At 36.4% G+C, this 19,330-nt stretch overlaps 1 protein-coding gene across 1 annotated transcript; it reads left to right on the forward strand.

Annotated features, from left to right (window-relative positions):
* The first annotated feature begins 2,087 nt into the window (after nt 1-2,087).
* Nucleotides 2,088-3,023, forward strand: LOC114086329 (olfactory receptor 6C76-like). Its single transcript, XM_027927566.2, has one exon. It carries the CDS (start codon nt 2,088-2,090, stop codon nt 3,021-3,023), a length of 936 nt encoding a protein of 311 aa, XP_027783367.1.
* Nucleotides 3,024-19,330: the final 16,307 nt, after the last annotated feature.

Below are 19,330 nucleotides of genomic sequence, written 5' to 3' on the forward strand. Positions count from 1 at the left end.
ACATAATTTCTAAAAGTGCCTAATTAAAATTACTCAGCTTTTCTTTAGGGTGCTCTCATCAGTACCATGCTCTCCAGAGACATTTCAGTTCTGGTCTCCAACAAGAATCCCCTGTGTCATTTTGGAGTAGTAAACAATAAAAAAAGCAGATAAAACCAGTTTGTCTATTTAAAAAAGAATATTTTTGAAACCAAGTTTTCTTATGGAAGGTTAACAAAGTAAAAAAATATATATAACACATCTTTCTTTAAACATTACTTGCCGAGAGCCAAGTAAAATGTATTTCAGGTTTACTAGCTTCTAGGGTCAGGACTCTGTTTATTTTAAAGAAATTTTGGCAAACAAGATACTAAATACCTGGTCTTGGATGGTACATCCTGGGATAGTCCTTTACTGTTAATCCTCTCAATAATTTTATTTCATATGCCATGAAGTTCACCTGTTTTCCACAGCTATTGATCCTTGAATCTTATTCATTATATGGGACGTATCTTGATTAGGTACTAAGTTTCAGTTAATTGAAAAGGAAAATTTACACCTTTATCACCTCTATTTCTCTGTAAGTACTGCCCAAAAATATTGAAAGAATTCCATTTTTTTTCTTTCCTGCTTTTTCCTTGCTCATCATTCTCTCTCTCTTCCTCCCTATCTCTTTTTGCCCTTCTTTTTTCTTTTCTTCATTCCTCCCTTTTTCATTCTTATTGTCTAATAGCTTTTTCATATTTTATGAAAACATGATCTCTGGCTCTGAAATTCTTCTCTGTAACAAGTGCTAAACTGTCCATTTCTCTACTGCCATCTCCAAAGCTCATAGTTCCAAAACTCACAATTCTCTTCCTAAAAAATAAATTGATACCAGAGACACTTTTACTCAATGACAATTTTGTAATGCTATCTATATTTCAGATTTTTGGACTAAACACGAATTGACTACTTGGGACTGCAAGGAGAGCTTCTGCCACTGCCCAGGACACCAGATTTCTCCGAAGGTCACAAACTCTTTCCCAGACCATAAACAACAGGACTTCTTGGATACTTAGGTCTGGTTGTAGAACTTTCTCTGAGTACTTGACACCATGTCCCCATCCCATCCGAGCCTCTTTGATGTTAGCAATAGATTTTTCTAATGGAGTAATTCCTACAGCATGTTCACTATATATAGCAAAGATCATCAGCCCGAATTTCATCAATATGCTACATAAGTTTGTCATTATGCAAGAATATCAGAGATAGGCACAAGCTGAAAAGTGTATGCAAAGATATGAAAATAAAGTGTATGCAAAGATATGAAAATAAAGCATCAAACATTGTCACTCAAAGAAAAGCAACCTAGCGTTTGGGTTTCAGTGTTAAACTGCTACCATGTGGGATTATCTCAATGTAAGTGCATTTTTTATGTCTTCCTTTATTTGTTTCCCTTTCTAATTATTGTATAACATACATTAGTTAACTTGGGCCCTCCGAAACTCATCTATACTGTGGTAAATTATTATTTAATTCAGAAAGGAAAAGCTTTAATACTTTTCAAAATTCTGAGTTTATTTCTTTAGAATTAGGTAAATAATACTTTTCATTATCCTGATTTATTTGTGAAATTATTAATTCTCTATAGTGGTAAGAGTGATATTTAGTATCATGGAAAATTAAGAAGCACACTTCAAAATGTTTCATGTTCAGAAATTCAAAACATGTGCTTATGGGAATAGCACTTTAACAACAAAAGAGTATTTTACATTTTAAGATTTTCTTCTTAGTTTTTACACAAATATAGTCAGCTATTTAAAGAAATATAGGGCACATTTGATAAGTATAATTTTCTTATGCAGATGATCTTATTAAACCTATCAAGAAACTAACTTTATATTAAATAGCTGGGGATGTATAAGGTAGGTAACAGATATAGACTATTTTATTGTGGTTAATGTATATTTTCAGTTTTTAGTACATCTTAATGATTAATTTGCTGTTTCTTTACAGTCCTTTTGTGTTTTCTAACTCAGGGGATGTGATTAAAATGTAGTCTTAAACTCATTAAAGGATTGTTTCCAATTTTCATTTTTACCCTTGGAAGAAGTGAACAGTATGAAATGAAAAATCAAACATTTGAAAGTGAGTTCATTCTTCTGGGATTAACAGATGACCCAAAGCTCAATATTTTCATTTTTCTATTCCTATTTTTCACCTACATACTGAGCATTACTGGAAACTTAACAATTGTCACCCTCACTCTGGTAGACTTGCACCTGAAAACACCCATGTATTACTTCCTCAGGAATTTCTCTTTCCTAGAAATCTCATTCACCACAGTTTCTATTCCTAGATACCTGGTCAGCATAACAACAGGGGATAAGACCATTTCCTATAATTCTTGCATGGCCCAGGTGTTTTTCCTCATACTGCTTGGTGCAACAGAATTTTTCCTTTTGACTGCGATGTCCTATGACCGTTATGTGGCTATCTGCAAGCCTCTGCACTACACAACAATAATGAACAGCAGGGTCTGCACCCTGCTTGTCCTTGGTTCTTGGCTGGCTGGCTTTCTCATCATCTTTCCACCTGTGATCATGGGACTACAACTGGATTTCTGTGACTCCAACATCATTGACCACTTTACCTGTGACTCCTCTCCTTTGTTCCTGATCTCCTGCACAGACACATCCTTCCTAGAGCTCTTGGCATTTATCCTGGCCATATTAACGCTTATTACAACCTTAACATTAGTGATTCTGTCCTATGTGTTCATCATTAAAACAATTCTGAGGATCCCCTCTGCTGAGCAAAGGAAAAAGGCCTTTTCCACTTGCTCCTCACACATGATTGTTGTCTCCATTTCTTATGGAAGCTGCATTTTCATGTATGTCAAAACTTCAGCCAAAGAAGGAGAAGAGTTGACCAAGGGCATCGCTGTGCTCAATACCTCTGTTGCCCCAATGTTAAATCCTTTTATTTACTCCCTAAGGAACCAGCAGGTCAAACAATCCTTTAAAAACTTGGCCAAGAAATGTTTGTCAAACAAGTTTTAAGGTACAGAAATTCATTGCCTGGACATTAAAGGAACCTCATAGGCAATGCTGTATCAACATTGTGGTATTTGGGCATCCACTCCCTAATCAATGGCCTGTTCCTGAAGGTTGTGTGCTTTATCTTTCCATTTTGATCTCACTTGGCACAGTTATCATTTTACATTTACATGTCCTGAAAATTTCCTAAGTATGAAATTTTTGATGTTAAATGAGAATGACATTTAATGAAAATTCCAAAATTCAGGTTTTAGGATCACTGAAGAACTTTCCTTTGAGCATGAAGCTGAAGCTTAATAATGATCATCAAGCCACTGTGAAAATTACTTTTCCAAGGGCATAAGCAGAGGGCTAGCGTAAACTCTTCTGTGAGTAAATGTCTTCTAGTATGTTTCTATATCTTCTTCTCTCTCCGATGGTTCCTGTATCATGTATATTGTCTTCTGTTATTTATTTCATAGAGCTTGTATCTTTTTGTGAATTAAATCCTTCATTGTCATAGTGTATGTTGTTTAATGCTTTTTTACTCTAATTTCAAAGTTCCAGCAAGAGTGACTTTGAGATTTCTAGCAGTTCCCAGTATTCTCACCAGGATACATCTTTAATGAACTACACTGATGGTTGACACCATAACCTGTTGTTTTCTTTTAATTTGCCAATTCTGAGTCCGGATATCACCCTAGAGGGTTTTTTTTTTTTTTTTTTTTTTTGTGGAGGGCTTGTTTGATAGTTTGTTTTTGGAAAGAACCTGTCTTGCCTTTGGTATTGTTGAATGTGATGTTATCTTCTTTTATTTTTATGTCAGCTTAAACCGTTTTGCATTCTATCATCCTTTCAGTTCTCAAAATTCTGATTCACCGATGATGCCTTAAATTGTATTCCTGTGTTTGTATGATGTTATTCTTTATATATACACACACACACACGTACGCGCGCGTGCACACACACACACACTTTGGAGAATGTGGAATTAGGAATGTTTAAAATATTCACAGTTTGGTATAAACCTTTCCTCTACAATTTGTTAATTATAGTTTCAAACTTGTAAGAAGAAAATTTTGTGCAGTATTCATCATTCACCACTTTACAATATTCTTCTACAGAAATGCATGCACAGATGATATCATTTCATAGACTGTGTAACACTGCCTTTTGTATTCATTCAAATTCTCACCATTTCATTTCTTTTTTCTTCTCAATGAAAACAAGGAGTCTTTCTAACAAGTATCTAGAGAAAGAAAAATATGTATAATCAAAAACAAATTAAAATTAACAGTTTTTTTCTGAAAGTATGAGTATTTAAAACATCCATATTTCTTGGCAAAAAAATATTGACTTCATGTGCTTACAAGAAATGTTCTGCTAAATTGATAGCAACTTCTTTTAGAATTGGGACGTTCACTGAGATCTCTTCTTAAGCATCAAAGAGTTGAGTTTTCTAGGCATTCCAGAATTCTGTGTTCATTTCTTTCTTTGCTTGACTAGGCCTTTTATTTTTCCAGTAGTCACTTTAGAGATTCCGTGTAAGGATGAGTTTGCTTTGCACCTATTGATGTAGATATGACTTAAGCAGTATGGTACTCTGAAGTATAGCTCCTTCAGTGCTTATAGGAATAGAGAAAAGATGTGCTGCTAAATATGTAACAATGACGTGTTTATCCGAAAATGCTAAGACATAAATTTTGTAGTGCAACTGAAAATAATAATAATAATAATAATAATAATAATAATAATAATAATAATAAAGCATACAGTAGACTTTATTGCAAATTTTATTCACACGATTTATTTTTATACAATGGTTTTGTTGATTTTATCCAAACTTAAGTTCATAAGAAGGCAATGTTTGCAATTCACCGCAGTAGGACCAAGTTGTAATTCAATCTGCTCTTTTCCAACTTTAAATCTGATAACAGGTGTTTTGAATAGTTGTTAGATTAATTTCAAATAAAATCAGTTTTATTATGTTTGGATAATTTATTGTTCAATGACTGCCTATGAGGATTTTGAAAAGCTTACTACTGTGGCTGTATCCTGCGTTACAAAAATTTAGGTTATTGAAAAAAAGTGTATTTGCTGTACTCGTGACCTTTTTTCAATATATACATATTATTGAAAATTTCTGCCTTTTTAAATAATATATTCTCATCATTATAAACTCTTACACCTTATTTTGTCTTGTAAATAACAACCAGATAGGTGACATCATACCAAATTTTTTCTTCAAATAAGAGCATGCCAATCATTGGTAATATATTATGATATGCATAATAAAACTAAACATAATTATTTTGTTTGTCTATGAATTCCAATAGGAGGACACAATTGACAAAGAAATGACAAAATATGAGACTTTTTCTAAGGCTAAAATATTCCAGCTGAAATGCAAAGGAGAATATCTGCAATGTAGAAAAGAAATGTAAATGTTAAATGGCATAATAAATCTTAATATTATACATATAGTATATGTACACATTATGCAAAAATATAGAGATATATAGAAATATATATAGAGAGACGGAAGATATTGATAGATTGGGCAAAATTTGATAGTCTGAATCAATCAAAATTTATCTGCATAAGTTTATTTCATAACTCAATAAGTGAAAATCAGTACAACTGTTAGGAAATATATCCCTTTCTTTCTTCCTTCCTCCTTGCTTTCTGTTTTTCTTTCTTCCTTCCTTTCTTTATTTGCAGGTCTGGGTATTGAACACAGGGAAGCTCTACCATTGGTACTCTCATTGAGCAATATTTCCCAACCTCAAAAGAATTTGTTTTCCTTTTGAGATAGGGACTTGCTAAATTAAGAAAATTCATCTTGGATTTACAATCTTCTACCTTCAATTCCAGAGTAGCTGGCCTTCAGGTGTGTACTACTTCTACCTGTCAATATTTTCATTTCTAAGAGCTGGGGTAATAAATAACCAGAAATTGTATGACTTCAGACACTGGATTTTAAAGTATCTCACTGCACTTTTCTCTGAGTTTTTCCTAACTGGATGGAATTCAGTGAACTTCTGGATATGTAAATCCATATTTCCCCTCAAATTTGGGAATTCTAAAGATGATTTCTTGAAATACTCTCTTTGCCCCTTTCTATTTTCTTCTGGGTTTCTCAAAATACATATTTAGGTACACTTGATACTGTCCTGTAAGTCCAGTAGACTGTGTTCCTTTTTTTTTCATTTATTTTATGGGTCACTTCTGACAGGATTATTTTAATTATCCCATATTTGATTATTGATTCTTTCCATGGGTGCTAAAATCTGCTTTTGAAGTCTTCTGATTTTTCATATTAGTTATTATACCTTGCAGATTCAAAAATTTCTATCTGATTTTTTGATCACTTGATTGATACGTTCCATATATTTTTCATTCTTCTGATTTCTTGATGTTCTTACTCCATAGTTTAACTGAACTCTTTGAACACAATTAGACCCTGAAGAAGAAGTCATCATCTAGTATGTTCAATGTCTTCATTTTCTGAGGGTCAGATCCTGTCAATTTCTTTCTTCTATGTTTGCCACTACCAATGTCCAGTGAATAGACCATAATTTCTTATATATTTATTTATTTATTTATATTATTATTATTAGTTGTTCAAAACATTACATAGCTCTTGACATATCATATTTCATACATTTGATTCAATTGGGTTATGAACTCCCATTTTTACCCCATATACAGATTGCAGAATCACATCAGTTATAAGCCTTGTCACTGTTTCTAAAATGTGAACATTTTTTATAGTATAATGTGGTTATTCTGGAAGTCAGAATCTTTCCTCTCAACCAATTGTTGCTTTATTTGTTGATTTACAGACTTTAAGAAACTACTTTTAATAATAGTGTATTCACTATCAAGTGTGATCAGAAAAGTCCCTATTTTTCTATCTCATTAGTCAGTGAGTGGCTTGAGCTTTTTGTTTGTTTCTTTCTTCTAATGTCTGAAGCTAAAGAGAAAAATCAATAAATTTTTCCTGGTTCTGAATCTTGACTCTCAGATGAGGACTTCCAACCCTAAGTCAAACTGCCTCCAATTGCACCTTAACATTTGCCTCCTGCTTCAAGGAGCACACACCTCTGCTAGATGTGAAAGTGCAGGAGACCCAGGTCTTTACCAACAAGTTTTTGGCCTTGGGAAGGATGTTTCACTCCTGCCTATGTTGTTTATAAGATGGGTCTTATGAGCTATTTTCCCCCAAGGAGATCCATCCTAAGCCTCTCTTTTCCTAGTCCTCTGGGTAGATCCTCTGCTTATCCCATTCATTGTCCTTCATCTCAGGCAGCTACAGGAAGTATATATCTGTAAATTTCTCAGTAGCCAAATCTACCACCTAAAAACAGACTCCAGTTCAAGGTCATTGAAACAGAGATTATCCTCCATACCTGTCCCTCTGAAAACCTCCAGGCTGGAGAAAATGAACAACAACAAACCATGCAATGCAGTAGTAATTTAACTACAAGTTTTATATTAGTTTTCTAGGGCCAGGAAACTGCCCCAGGAATGTCAGCTATTGTCTCTAGGGAATTTTCTTCCCAAGCTTTTGTTGTCTTTTCTTCCTTAGCCTCTCCTCTAACTGCTGAGAGATGTTTTATTAGATAATGGAATGGTTTTTAAAAATTGATTCTGTCAGTTTTGCCATCTTAATGGTTTCTTCAGTGGAGGGACTGACCCTTGAGTCCCCACTCTTATTTTTCTGTCATCTACAGTATATGTTTTGAATTTTAGTGATAGCTAATTTTAGCATTTTCCCACTTCTCATTAATTTTCATGAAGCAGTGGCCTTAACATAATTGACAGAATTACTCTTTTCCAGGAGATGTTTTTCAGAGATTTAGCTCTGTACACTTTCTTTAATGTGAATGTTTATAAAAACAAAAATGGAAAGAAAAGAAATAAAAATAAAGCAAAAGACATTTTATTTATTTTTAATGTGCATTCCCACTGGTCAAAGGTGAGGAATTCGGTGGCTGATATTAGCACCAGGCTGAGGAAGCTTCTTTAGGTACATTCAAGTTATTAGGTTTTATCTGGCCTTTACCACTTGCCTCATTATCTGAAAACATTTTTACCATACTCATGACAACCAGCCATCAAAATGCTCCCTGTTATTCAAAGTTACATATGCTGTTTTAGCTGAGTATCATGGTAGAACATGAACCGCATTATCTGGCATTCCCATGACTCTTAATTGAAACCTGAATTTATTATGCTAATGACCTATAACAGATTAAATCAGAAAATATCCAGTCTCATGTGCCTCTTTTCATCTGTTCTCTCTAACTCCTCAAATGACATGCATTCAAGACACATTCAGTAATTTGTAAATGCATTCAACTAGAATGTACTTCTTCCCAAAAGAACATCAGTTCTACCCAGAAAAGTATTTCTTCATCTTTATTTGTGCTGTGGTATCTCTGGCATTTCTTTTAGGCCACTGCTTCATTCTCAAAATCCATATTTTCTCATTGAAACTTACTAAGAACCAAGATGAATCTCTTCATTTAAAATAGTAATTGGAAGATTAACTTCAAAACTCATTTATCAAGCAGTCATTTCAACAATCATCCTCTTTGTTCCATGCAAAGACTGGCATGATTGATGAAATTCTATATTCCTCCAATACCTAGTGGTCCCTAAAATAACTGACGATATTACTCTGTTCCAGTAGATGTTTTTCAGAGGTAATCTCAGTAAAGTGTTGTCCAAATTGATTGTGCTGTATATGCCCTTGTTCTGTCTCCAGAGATATGTTGATTATGTTCCCCTCCAAAACAAACTCCTGTAACATTATATTAAAACACACACACACACACACACACACACACACACACACACACACACGACTATTTCTTATGGACAAGAATATTTTCCAATTCATGTATCATTGAATAATTTCAGAGAAGTCATGAAACACATGGAGTATAAATTCAAAAAAGTGAAAACAAAAACTATTGTAGGCTGATTTGGATTTTTCTCATTCTTGCTGTTAGGTTGAGGCTCAGATCTGAGAAGGAAGAGTCATGGCTCCTGCATTTCAAAGAAGGTGCAAGACACAGTCCGGATAGTAGACATGCATTATTCAGAGGTGACAGCAGGCCCTAGGCAGCCCCTCATCCCAGGAGTCACTCCATAGGCCCTTTTTATATGCAGGCCAAAAAAGAAGGCACATTGCTAACAGGTTACATAAGTGAGTGCATGCTCACAGGCACATGATTATGACCCTGGGTACATACACTTAATCAGGGTGTTCATGAATTTCGATGCATGCTAAAAACATCCCATGGGAAATCTCTAGGAGGGATTCTAATTATAGTATCTTGAGCCTGACCTACAATCTACCCCTCACCATACAATCTACATGTTTGAAGTCTCCCACAATGATCCCTTAGGAAGTGGGGCAAAGCCCTGCATCCATAAGCCACAAAAAAGTACAAATTTTAACAGCATAAAACCAAAAAACATGGCCCACCATGTAGGATTACTAAAAACCATTTCCAGTTTCATCTCATTTTGAAGTGGAAATAAAAGTCTTTTCCAGCCATATACAATTAATTGCCTAGGATCATAATCTGAATTTGACAATGCAGTCTGGCAGCAGAACTCACAGGCACTTTGCTGCATAGTCAGCACACAGAGGTGTTTGCTCCTCTGGTGTAGGTGTATACCCAGTTCCGAATGGTGTTGGTAAGGGCACACCGAGAGATGAAAGGACAAAGCAGTTACAGACAAGAGTACAGGTAAATCACACCCATCTGGGAGAAGGCATGCCATCTTCAAGTCCCAGGAAAACACGGTGGCTACCTGTGGTGGCTTACATGAGAGGTGCTCCCACACTTATACAGCTTGGTCCTGAACTTCACCAGTTTCTGTGTGTACCAGCATCAGGGAACTCATAGCTGGACAAGGGAAAATTAAGAATGTGCCCTTTGAAATCTGTGTCCCATCTGTAGGACCTGGCCAAGGCACAGGTACATGGAGGATGGTGGCATTCACTAGTCACCCATGATATCACAAGGAGATCAAACACCATACCTTTTCCCCATGAGACTGGCAGGGCTACCCCAAAAAGATTGGGGTCTTTGTTTTCCAGAGCCAGGGACAATCCAGTTTGCCCCCAATTTTCTCCATTGGGAGGAAAAAAAATTCGTTGCTTCCCAAACACAGGCTTGAGTACAACATCCTTTGTTTTCACCTGGATTTGTATTGGGACCAATGTGCATTGCAGCAAAGCCTCCACAGGAGTTGCTCCCCTGAGTGAGAATACTGATTCAGAGCTTGTCCAATTGCCCATAGATGCTATACCCACCCCTATATACAATGTGAGTAGACTGCAGTTGTAAGACCTTCCTTAAGCAGCCACCATATTCTTCTATGATGCCTGCAGGCTATGGATGATTTGTAGCTTCCATTGTATCTACCTTAGTTGTCTATCATTGCACATCCTGACCTGTGAAATGGGGACCTTGATCCCTATTTATTGTGATGGGCCAGCTGTATAAGGCCCACGTCAACTCTATCAGGGCATAAATGATAATACACCAATTTGCTTCACAACTGGGCTTGGAAACATTGAGCTTGTAGCTGTCATCAAGGCAAACATGGCCCCTCTGACTTCAGTAAAGGCCTGATGTAGTTAACATGCCATTGTGTTGAGAGGATGTATCCACACATTATCTGGCCGTCCCTGGATCCAAGTGGTAGAATATATAGTTACTCATGAGCACAAACCACATGCCTGGCAGGTGTCTTACCAGAGCATTCCACATTAAAGGCAGTCCCCAATTGATTACATTGCACATAGTTTTCACATCTGCATGCTGTAGGAGCTATGCAACCATGCCACCAGGTAAAAATGGGAAGGACCCTCTTCCATCACTGCACCCCCTAACCAAAACATCTGCTTTAGCATTCCCTGGACTAGTCAAGGGAGCATGACCAGTGACATGCCATATAATCACCTGTAGCCCCTGGGAACAGATGGCCTAGCTCCCAGAGCTGATGCCATAGAACTTGACCCCATTACACAGCACAGTTCTCAGTACCTCTCACTCTGGAGGATACTTCATTTGCTACCACCATTCAAATATTATTCAGCTCAGTTCACTGGCTATTTTGTCCTGTACCAGTATCAAACTTGACAGTGTGTCTCTCTGTCTCTATAGCTACCACAAACCACACAGGTGGTTGTCCAGAAATGAAGTCATCAGTGTACCAAGCATTGCACAGTATAAGTGCCTTATCTCCAAGGTATGGGCTTGTTTCTGGTCACTTACATAGGTAATAGGCCTTACCACCTCCTGAAGTTTCTTGTCCTTGCCAACTCCTGTTCTCACCTGGGCTCACCCAAGCACACCTGGGCTCTCTCTTGGCTCCTCTAAACACCTCCCCAGCATTGACAGTTTTGCAACCTCTGCTGTAAGGAAGCATGCTAAGCTCTGCATTTTTAGGGCACATACATAATACATTCATCTTTAAATTTCACGCGTGTACCAACAAAATAGCCAGGGGCTCTACTGAACTCTGCCTAGATTATTTTCCCAAGTTCACCAACTTTTCTTGTCAGGAGGCACATGATGAACTTTGTTACCTGGGACAGCCCTGCTGACTGCCCACTAGAGCCATCAGATACTGCTGTTTCATTTTCTTTATTATCACTGGCCAGACTTGCAGGTCTTAATTTTTTTCCTTCTTCTCAGATTTCGTCATGAATTTGAGGGAAGCCAAGGGCTATTTTCTTTTCTTTTTTTTATTGGTTGTTCAAAACATTACAAAGCTCTTGACATATCATATTTCATACATTAGATTCAAGTGGGTTATGAACTCCCATTTTTACCCCAAATACAGATTGCAGAATCACATCGGTTACACATCCACATTTTTACATGATGCCATATTAGTGACTGCTGTATTCTGCTACCTTTCCTATCCTCTACTATCCCCCCTCCCCTCCCCTCCCATCTTCTCTCTCTACCCCATCTACTACAATTCATTTCTCTCCTTCTTTTTTCCCCATTCCCTTCACAACCACTTATATGTAATTTTGTGTAACAATGAGGGTCTCCTTCCATTTCCATGCAATTTCCCTTTTCTCTCCCTTTCCCTCCCACCTCATGTCTCTGTTTAATGTTAGTCTTTTCCTCCTACTCTTCCTCCCTGCTCTGTTCTTAGTTGCTCTCTTTATATCAAAGAAGACATTTGGCATTTGTTTTTTAGGGATTGGCTAGCTTCACTTAGCAAAATCTGCTCTAATGACATCCATTTCCCTGCAGATTCCATGATTTTGTCATTTTTTAGTGCTGTGTAATGCTCCGTTGTGTATAAATGCCACATTTATTTTTTATCCATTCATCTATTGAAGGGCATCTGGGTTGGTTCCACAGTCTAGCTATTGTGAATTCTGCTGCTATGAACATCGATGTGGCAGTATCCCTGTAGTACGCTCTTTTAAGGTCTTCAGGGAATAGTCCGAGAAGGGCAATAGCTGGGTCAAATGGTGGTTCCATTCCCAGCTTTCCCAGGAATCTCCATACAGCTTTCCAAATTGGCCGCACCAATTTGCAGTCCCACCAGCAATGTATAAGAGTACCCTTTTCCCACATCCTCGCCAGCACTTGTTGTTGTTTGACTTCAAAATGGCTGCCAATCTTACTGGAGTGAGATGGTATCTTAGGGTGGTTTTGATTTGCATTTCTCTGACTGCCAGAGATGGTGAGCTTTTTTTCATGTACTTGTTGATTGACTGTATGTCCTCCTCTGAGAAGTGTCTGTTCAGGTCTTTGGCCCATTTGTTGATTGGGTTATTTTTTTTTTTTTTATTGTTTAATTTTTTGAGTTCTTTGTATACTCTGGATATTAGGGCTCTATCTGAAGTGTGGGGAGTAAAAATTTGTTCCCAAGATGTAGGCTCCCTATTTACCTCTCGTATTGTTTCTCTTGCTGAGAAAAAATTTTTTAGTTTAAATAAGTCCCATTTGTTGATTCTAGTTATTAACTCTTGTGCTATGGGTGTCCTATTAAGGAATTTGGAGCCTGACCCAACAATATGTAGATCGGAGCCAACTTTTTCTTCTATCAGGTGCAGAGTCTCTGATTTGATATCAAGCTCTTTGATCCATTTTGTGTTAACTTTTGTGCATGACGAGAGAAAGGGATTCAGTTTCATTTTGTTGCATATGGATTTCCAGTTTTCCCAGCACCATTTGTTGAAGATGCTATCCTTTCTCCATTGCATGCTTTTAGCCCCTTTATCAAATATAAGATAGTTGTAATTTTGTGGATTGGTCTCTGTGTCCTCTATTCTGTACCATTGGTCCTCCCGCCTGTTTTGGTGCCAGTACCAAGCTGTTTTTTTTACTATTGCTCTGTAGTATAGTTCGAAATCTGATATCGCTATACAGCCTGACTCACACTTCCTGCTTAGAATTGCTTTTGCTATTCTGGGTCTTTTGTTTTTCCATATGAATTTCATAATTGCTTTATCCATTTCTACAAGAAATGCCCTTGGGATTTTGATTGGCATTGCATTGAACCTATAGAGAACTTTGGGTAATATCGCCATTTTGATGATGTTAGTTCTTCCTATCCATGAACAGGGTATATTTTTCCATCTTCTAAGGTCTTCTTCTATTTCTCTCTTTAGGGTTCTGTAGTTTTCATTGTATAAATATTTCACCTCTTTTGTTAGGTTGATTCCCAAGTATTTTATTTTTTTTGAGGATATTGTGAATGGGGTGGTTGTCCTCATTTCCATTTCAGAAGATTTGTCGCTGATATACAGGAATGCCTTTGATTTATGTGTATTGATTTTATATCCTGCCACTTTGCTGAATTCATTTATTAACTCTAGTAGTTTCTTTGTAGACCCTTTTGGGTCTGTTAGATATAATATCATATCATCTGCAAATAGTGATAATTTAATTTCTTCTTTTCCTATTTTTATGCCTTTAATTTCTTTCATCTGTCTAATTGCTCTGGCCAGTGTTTCGAGAACTATATTGAATAGAAGTTGTGATAGAGGGCATCCCTGTCTTGTTCCAGATTTTAGAGGGAATGCCAAGGGCTATTTTCAAGGTGAGGAGATCCTCCTCCAGCAACTGTATTCTGGCATCCCAGGGCTCTTCCTTATCTTGCAACTCTCTCATTTTGGCAGTCTCTCACAGAGCTGCATTAAATTTTGCTCTCAGAGCTGTAAGAAACACCCATCCTGTGACCCCAGAGGCCATGTGGGTGTCTTCTCAGGCTGTTTCTTCATTCTAGCCATACCACTGCTGCTACCTTCCTCCTTGGCTGTGGCTGGTGCCTGGGCTCTGGTGCTTTGTTCACAGTCTGTCTTGCCAGATCCATGTTTGCCCACAGGTCAATCAGAAAAATGAAACCCACTAGATTTCCAAGTGACATCATCTTATAGGTGGAGGCTAACTTCTTATAATATCTTCTGTATGCTCACAGGGAACCTATCTGCCCTATTGCAACTCTCCACAGGAGTCCATCTTAATGGAACCATGGCAACCAACCCACAGTCCTGAAAGGCCTCCTGTCCACTAGTCAATGCATCTCTCACCTGTGGAAGATCATGCCAAGTACACCAATTGGCATAGGGGAGCTCAGGCCCAGGAAGGAAGGTTTGGGACTCTGGCAGTTGAAGGAAGATGTGAGGCACAGTTAGGGATAATGAAGGTGTTTAATTCAGAGGCATCAGCAATCCCTAGCCAGTCCCTAGTCCCTGAGTCATCTCACAAACCCTTTTTATATGCAGTTCAAAGGTGGCACATTGCAAGTAGGTTACATGAGTGAGTGAATGAATCATTCATGAACTTGGCTACATACTAAAAGCATAGCCTGCCAAAAGCTTCCATGAGGGAGTCTAACAATAGCCACCTTGGACCTGTTTTGTAATTACCAATTGAAATTTGGGTTGATAAATGGATAATTTAAGGCAAAGGGCAAAACTTTTGAATTTTAAGTAACTGAGGAGCTGTACAACAGAGAAAAACTTGACAAAATATATAAAAATAATCTTTTTCAATCTAAAACATTTCTTTATGTTAGTACAGATAATCAGAAAAGAGCTCGATTTGTGACTGTAATGACATAGACATGAGTATATCTATTTCCATCCACATTGTTACTTATCTTTCAAAATTGTGGAACTCTTAACAATTCATTTCTTTGAAGTATATCATGAAGGCACTAAGTCAAATTTTGCATTATTTTCTCTGCCTAGATCTTCTTGAATTTTTGTAACAACTGAGTTTGAAAATGCTACAACCCCACCTCAGGAAGAAGAAGGCAGCATCTTAGCTAAACCTCTATGGCAGGATCTAACAGAAACATAACAGACACAGCAGGAATTACCCCATTTCACCATCATGTGCACCCTTCCTAACTAATTTGACTACCCTTTAAGTCACACTAACCTCAAGGTTCCCTCAAGGTTTTCTCAGCTTGTCTCTCTTTTCTTAGTATTGGTAGCAGTACATAAGACTTAGCAACCCAGGAAAATGTCCTCAAGATGCTGAGTACCTTCCTCATTTGGATTATAAGATTCTCATTACCTAAAATTCCCATTTTGTTGGTACACACCACTACTGGTCTGTACGTCAGTCAGGACTGACCAACTCAAAATAATTGTTGCATGGATGCAGAGCTTATCCCATAGAGCTAAAACAAATAATTAATTCACTTATTCATTTGTTAAATAAAATTGAAGCTGAGTCCATGCCAAATACTAGAAATGGTATAGTATAAGACAAAAAGAGATGCTGCATTATCTGTTATATTACTTTGGGCAAGTGGCATTCCTCTCTTGCATATCAATTTCGTTGTTCTATTTTTTTCCTTGCAAAAAAATAGAACACATGAGGAGGATTGTGAGGCATAAAGTAATGATTAAGTAGATGTTTTCTATACTAGAAAGTAAAACAAGGTGGAGGAGGAAAACAAATTATTATATATTTTCATACTATGATTATATATTATTTTGTTTCTAATGTATTTCCTTTTCTATCACACCTTTGAAAATAAAGAAAGCTATCAGATTATTCTTTTTCAAATAGGAACTTTATAAAAGCTGTTATACAATGGCTTTCTGAAAATTAATCTTTTTTATTTGCTCATTTTATATATATATATATATATATATATATATATATATATATATATATATAATAGTAGGGTTTATTTTGACATATTATACATACATGGAGTATAACTTTTTCTAATTAGGATTTTTTTTTTTATGGTTGAACACGATGTGGAGTTACACTGGTCATGCATTTACATATGAACATAGGAATGCTATGCCCAATTCATTCTGAAAATTAATCTTAATGATATTAATTTGATTTATTTCACTTTTATGTCATTGATGTTTTGAGAAATAAAATTGTAACTTTTATACCAGGACACTATTTTTGTATAAGGGCTGAGGTTGATTTGTGTGAACTTCAGTCAGAGAAGAAATATTAGGGTCAATTTTTCATAATGGCAAGAGCAGAAAGATTTAACTGAATTTGCAAAAAAATAAAATAAAATTTTATTTAATTTTTATGAATTTAGATCAAGAATCATTAAAAAATTGACTTATGACTAAACAATATGATTTCCAAAGATTGAATAATAAGGTTATGTTTATGATCATTAACTTTTCAAAAACAATCTATTTATTTATTTATTTTTAAATTTAGTTTGAATTTAAAATAATATTTTCATTTAAAAATGAGTGAGTACATATATATCAAACACACCAGAAAAGAAGTAGACAGAAAATAAGGAATTGAAGCAGGACAATTCATGATACAAACAGAAAGCTTACAATTTAAAATCTATGCCCATCATTAATAACCCCATGCCCCTCCCTTCCCGTCTAACCTCTCTGCCCTATCTAGAGTTCGTCTATTCCTCCCATGCTCCTGCTCCCTATCCCACTATGAATCAACCTCCTTATATCAAAGAAAACATTCGGCCTTTGTTTTTTTGGGATTGACTAACTTAGCATTATCTTCTCTAACTCCATCCATTTACCTGTAAATGCCATGATTCTATTCTCTTTTATTGCTGAGTGATATTCCATTGTGTATAGTTGCCACATTTAAAATGACAATTTATTTTGACAACATTTTAAAATATCCTCAAGCACAATGAAGCTAGGCAGTTATCAGCATTACTCTTTTTAATTAACTGTTATAAACCCTGGTTAACTAAGTAATAAAATATATGTGAGACACTATTAAAACTGAGATTAAAATGTGTCTTTTAAAGTGATAGAATACAGACTAATCCTTGCCCTCTCTAACACACTCTGATATGATTCACATCTGAGGGACAGCTATTTTTCCACTTTGGTTGAATATGTCTAGTGATATTTTTATGATGAATGAGAGCACCAAAAATGTATTTGAATATGTATGTTTAGTTGACATTCACTTTTCATATTTTACCTATAAATATGCCAGAGTTCTGAGCATGGCCATGCCAAATAAAACATCAATTAGAAATTCTTCTGTGAGTTACAGATGACCTAGCGTTGCAAGCTCTGATATTCTTCTTTATGTTGATCACATATTTATTGAGTTTAAATATGACCATGATTATATTAACACTACCAAAAGTTCATTTTAAGACTCCTATGCATTTGTTTCTAGGGAATTGCTCTTTCATAGAAATTTTGTTTACAACAATCTGCATTCCTAGATTTCTGACCAGCATTATTATTGGGGACACAATCATTTTCTAATTCTTGCCTGGCACAGGTTGTTGTTTTTATTTATTTTTTTATCCCTTATGGGATCAGCAGAATATTTTCTTCTGTCTGACATGCCCTATGATCACTATGTGGCAATGTGTAAACTTCAACACCTATTATGAACATGAAATCTGCAACTGTCTTAAAATCAGCTCCTGGCTGACCAGTTTTATCATTATGTCTGCTTAGTGATCTTGGGCCTCCAATTGAATCTCTGTGACTCCAACACTATTGACCACTCCATTTGGAACTTTTCTCCTTTGCTACTGATAGCTTGCACCAACACAAAGTTTCTAAAGTTCATGACATTTTCCTTAGCAGTAGTCACACTCATGGCAATTTTAGCATTGTTGATTCTCTCCTACACACTCATCCATGATATTTCTAAAGATTCCCTCCTCCTCCAAAGGAAAAATGCCTTTTCCACTTGTTCTTCTCATAGGATTGTGGTTTATATCCCTTATGGAGTTTGCATTATTATGTATGTAAAAACTTATACAATTATGGAGGACAGTGGTGAGTGAATAGCAGCCAGATCATATTGACTGTTTGAATTGAATCAATATTTGTGCAGCTCCACCAAAGGACAGAAGAGCAGACTGTATTCCAGCTTAGTGCAGCAGCAGTCAGCAAAAGCACAAAAATAATGAATTTTTAGAAAATAAGGGAGTTGCAGGGGTGAGGTGAGTCTGAGTAACAGCACACCTGGACTGTGGTTGCTCAGAGGAAATGCGGAACTCCCTTTCTGAGTACTTGGAGGGAGTGAAAATATCATAAAGGTCTCAAGAATTAAAGACCACACCATCATACAACATGCATCTTGCAAAGTACAGAACCATGAACCCACAAGATATGGAAACAGATCTGCACTGGGGAGCTGATCTTCTCTCCCTGCTGGAGAAAGTGAGAACTGGGACTGGGACGAGGGTCCATATTAAAAGGGACATGATTGTTTGCATGCAGGATCAGTGATCTTCACCCACTTTTCAATCTTTTATCTGTTTTCAAATCCTATTTCTAACATTCCCAAGATCCGCCAGACTGAAGCTATGCTCATCTCTTTTTCCTTCCTCCCTTTTTTCCCTGTCTTATTCTATCTCACTTGAATGCTAGGTCAAAATCTGGTAATCAGTCCTGATGGAGAACAGGAAAGATAGAGGTAATGAGATTGAAATGGAACAATTACATTATATTTATTTATGAATATGTCAAAATGAACTTCACAAATATGTAAACTATAACATATAAATACCAAATAAATTTAAGCAGAAAAAAGAGCCTAAAGGAAATATATTACAAATGTTGCAGGATCTGACCTCTTTTCCAAAGCTTTCACTTCTGTGTGTGAGTTTCAAATGATCTGTAACTAGTTACCACATATTTAGAACCTTAAAAAAACACATGTATAAATTTTTACAATGTCTGTGATTGGAGAACCTAGGTGTTCTACAGTATGGCCACCAAGTCATCTTGTGGGTTCAGTCCTTATCCTGAAGCTCAACTGGGATCATGGGCTCACTTCCAAGATTACTCAGGTTGTTGCCACCATCACATTTAT

Source organism: Marmota flaviventris, chromosome 3 (assembly GCF_047511675.1).
Source record: "Marmota flaviventris isolate mMarFla1 chromosome 3, mMarFla1.hap1, whole genome shotgun sequence".
Lineage (NCBI taxonomy): Eukaryota > Metazoa > Chordata > Mammalia > Rodentia > Sciuridae > Marmota > Marmota flaviventris.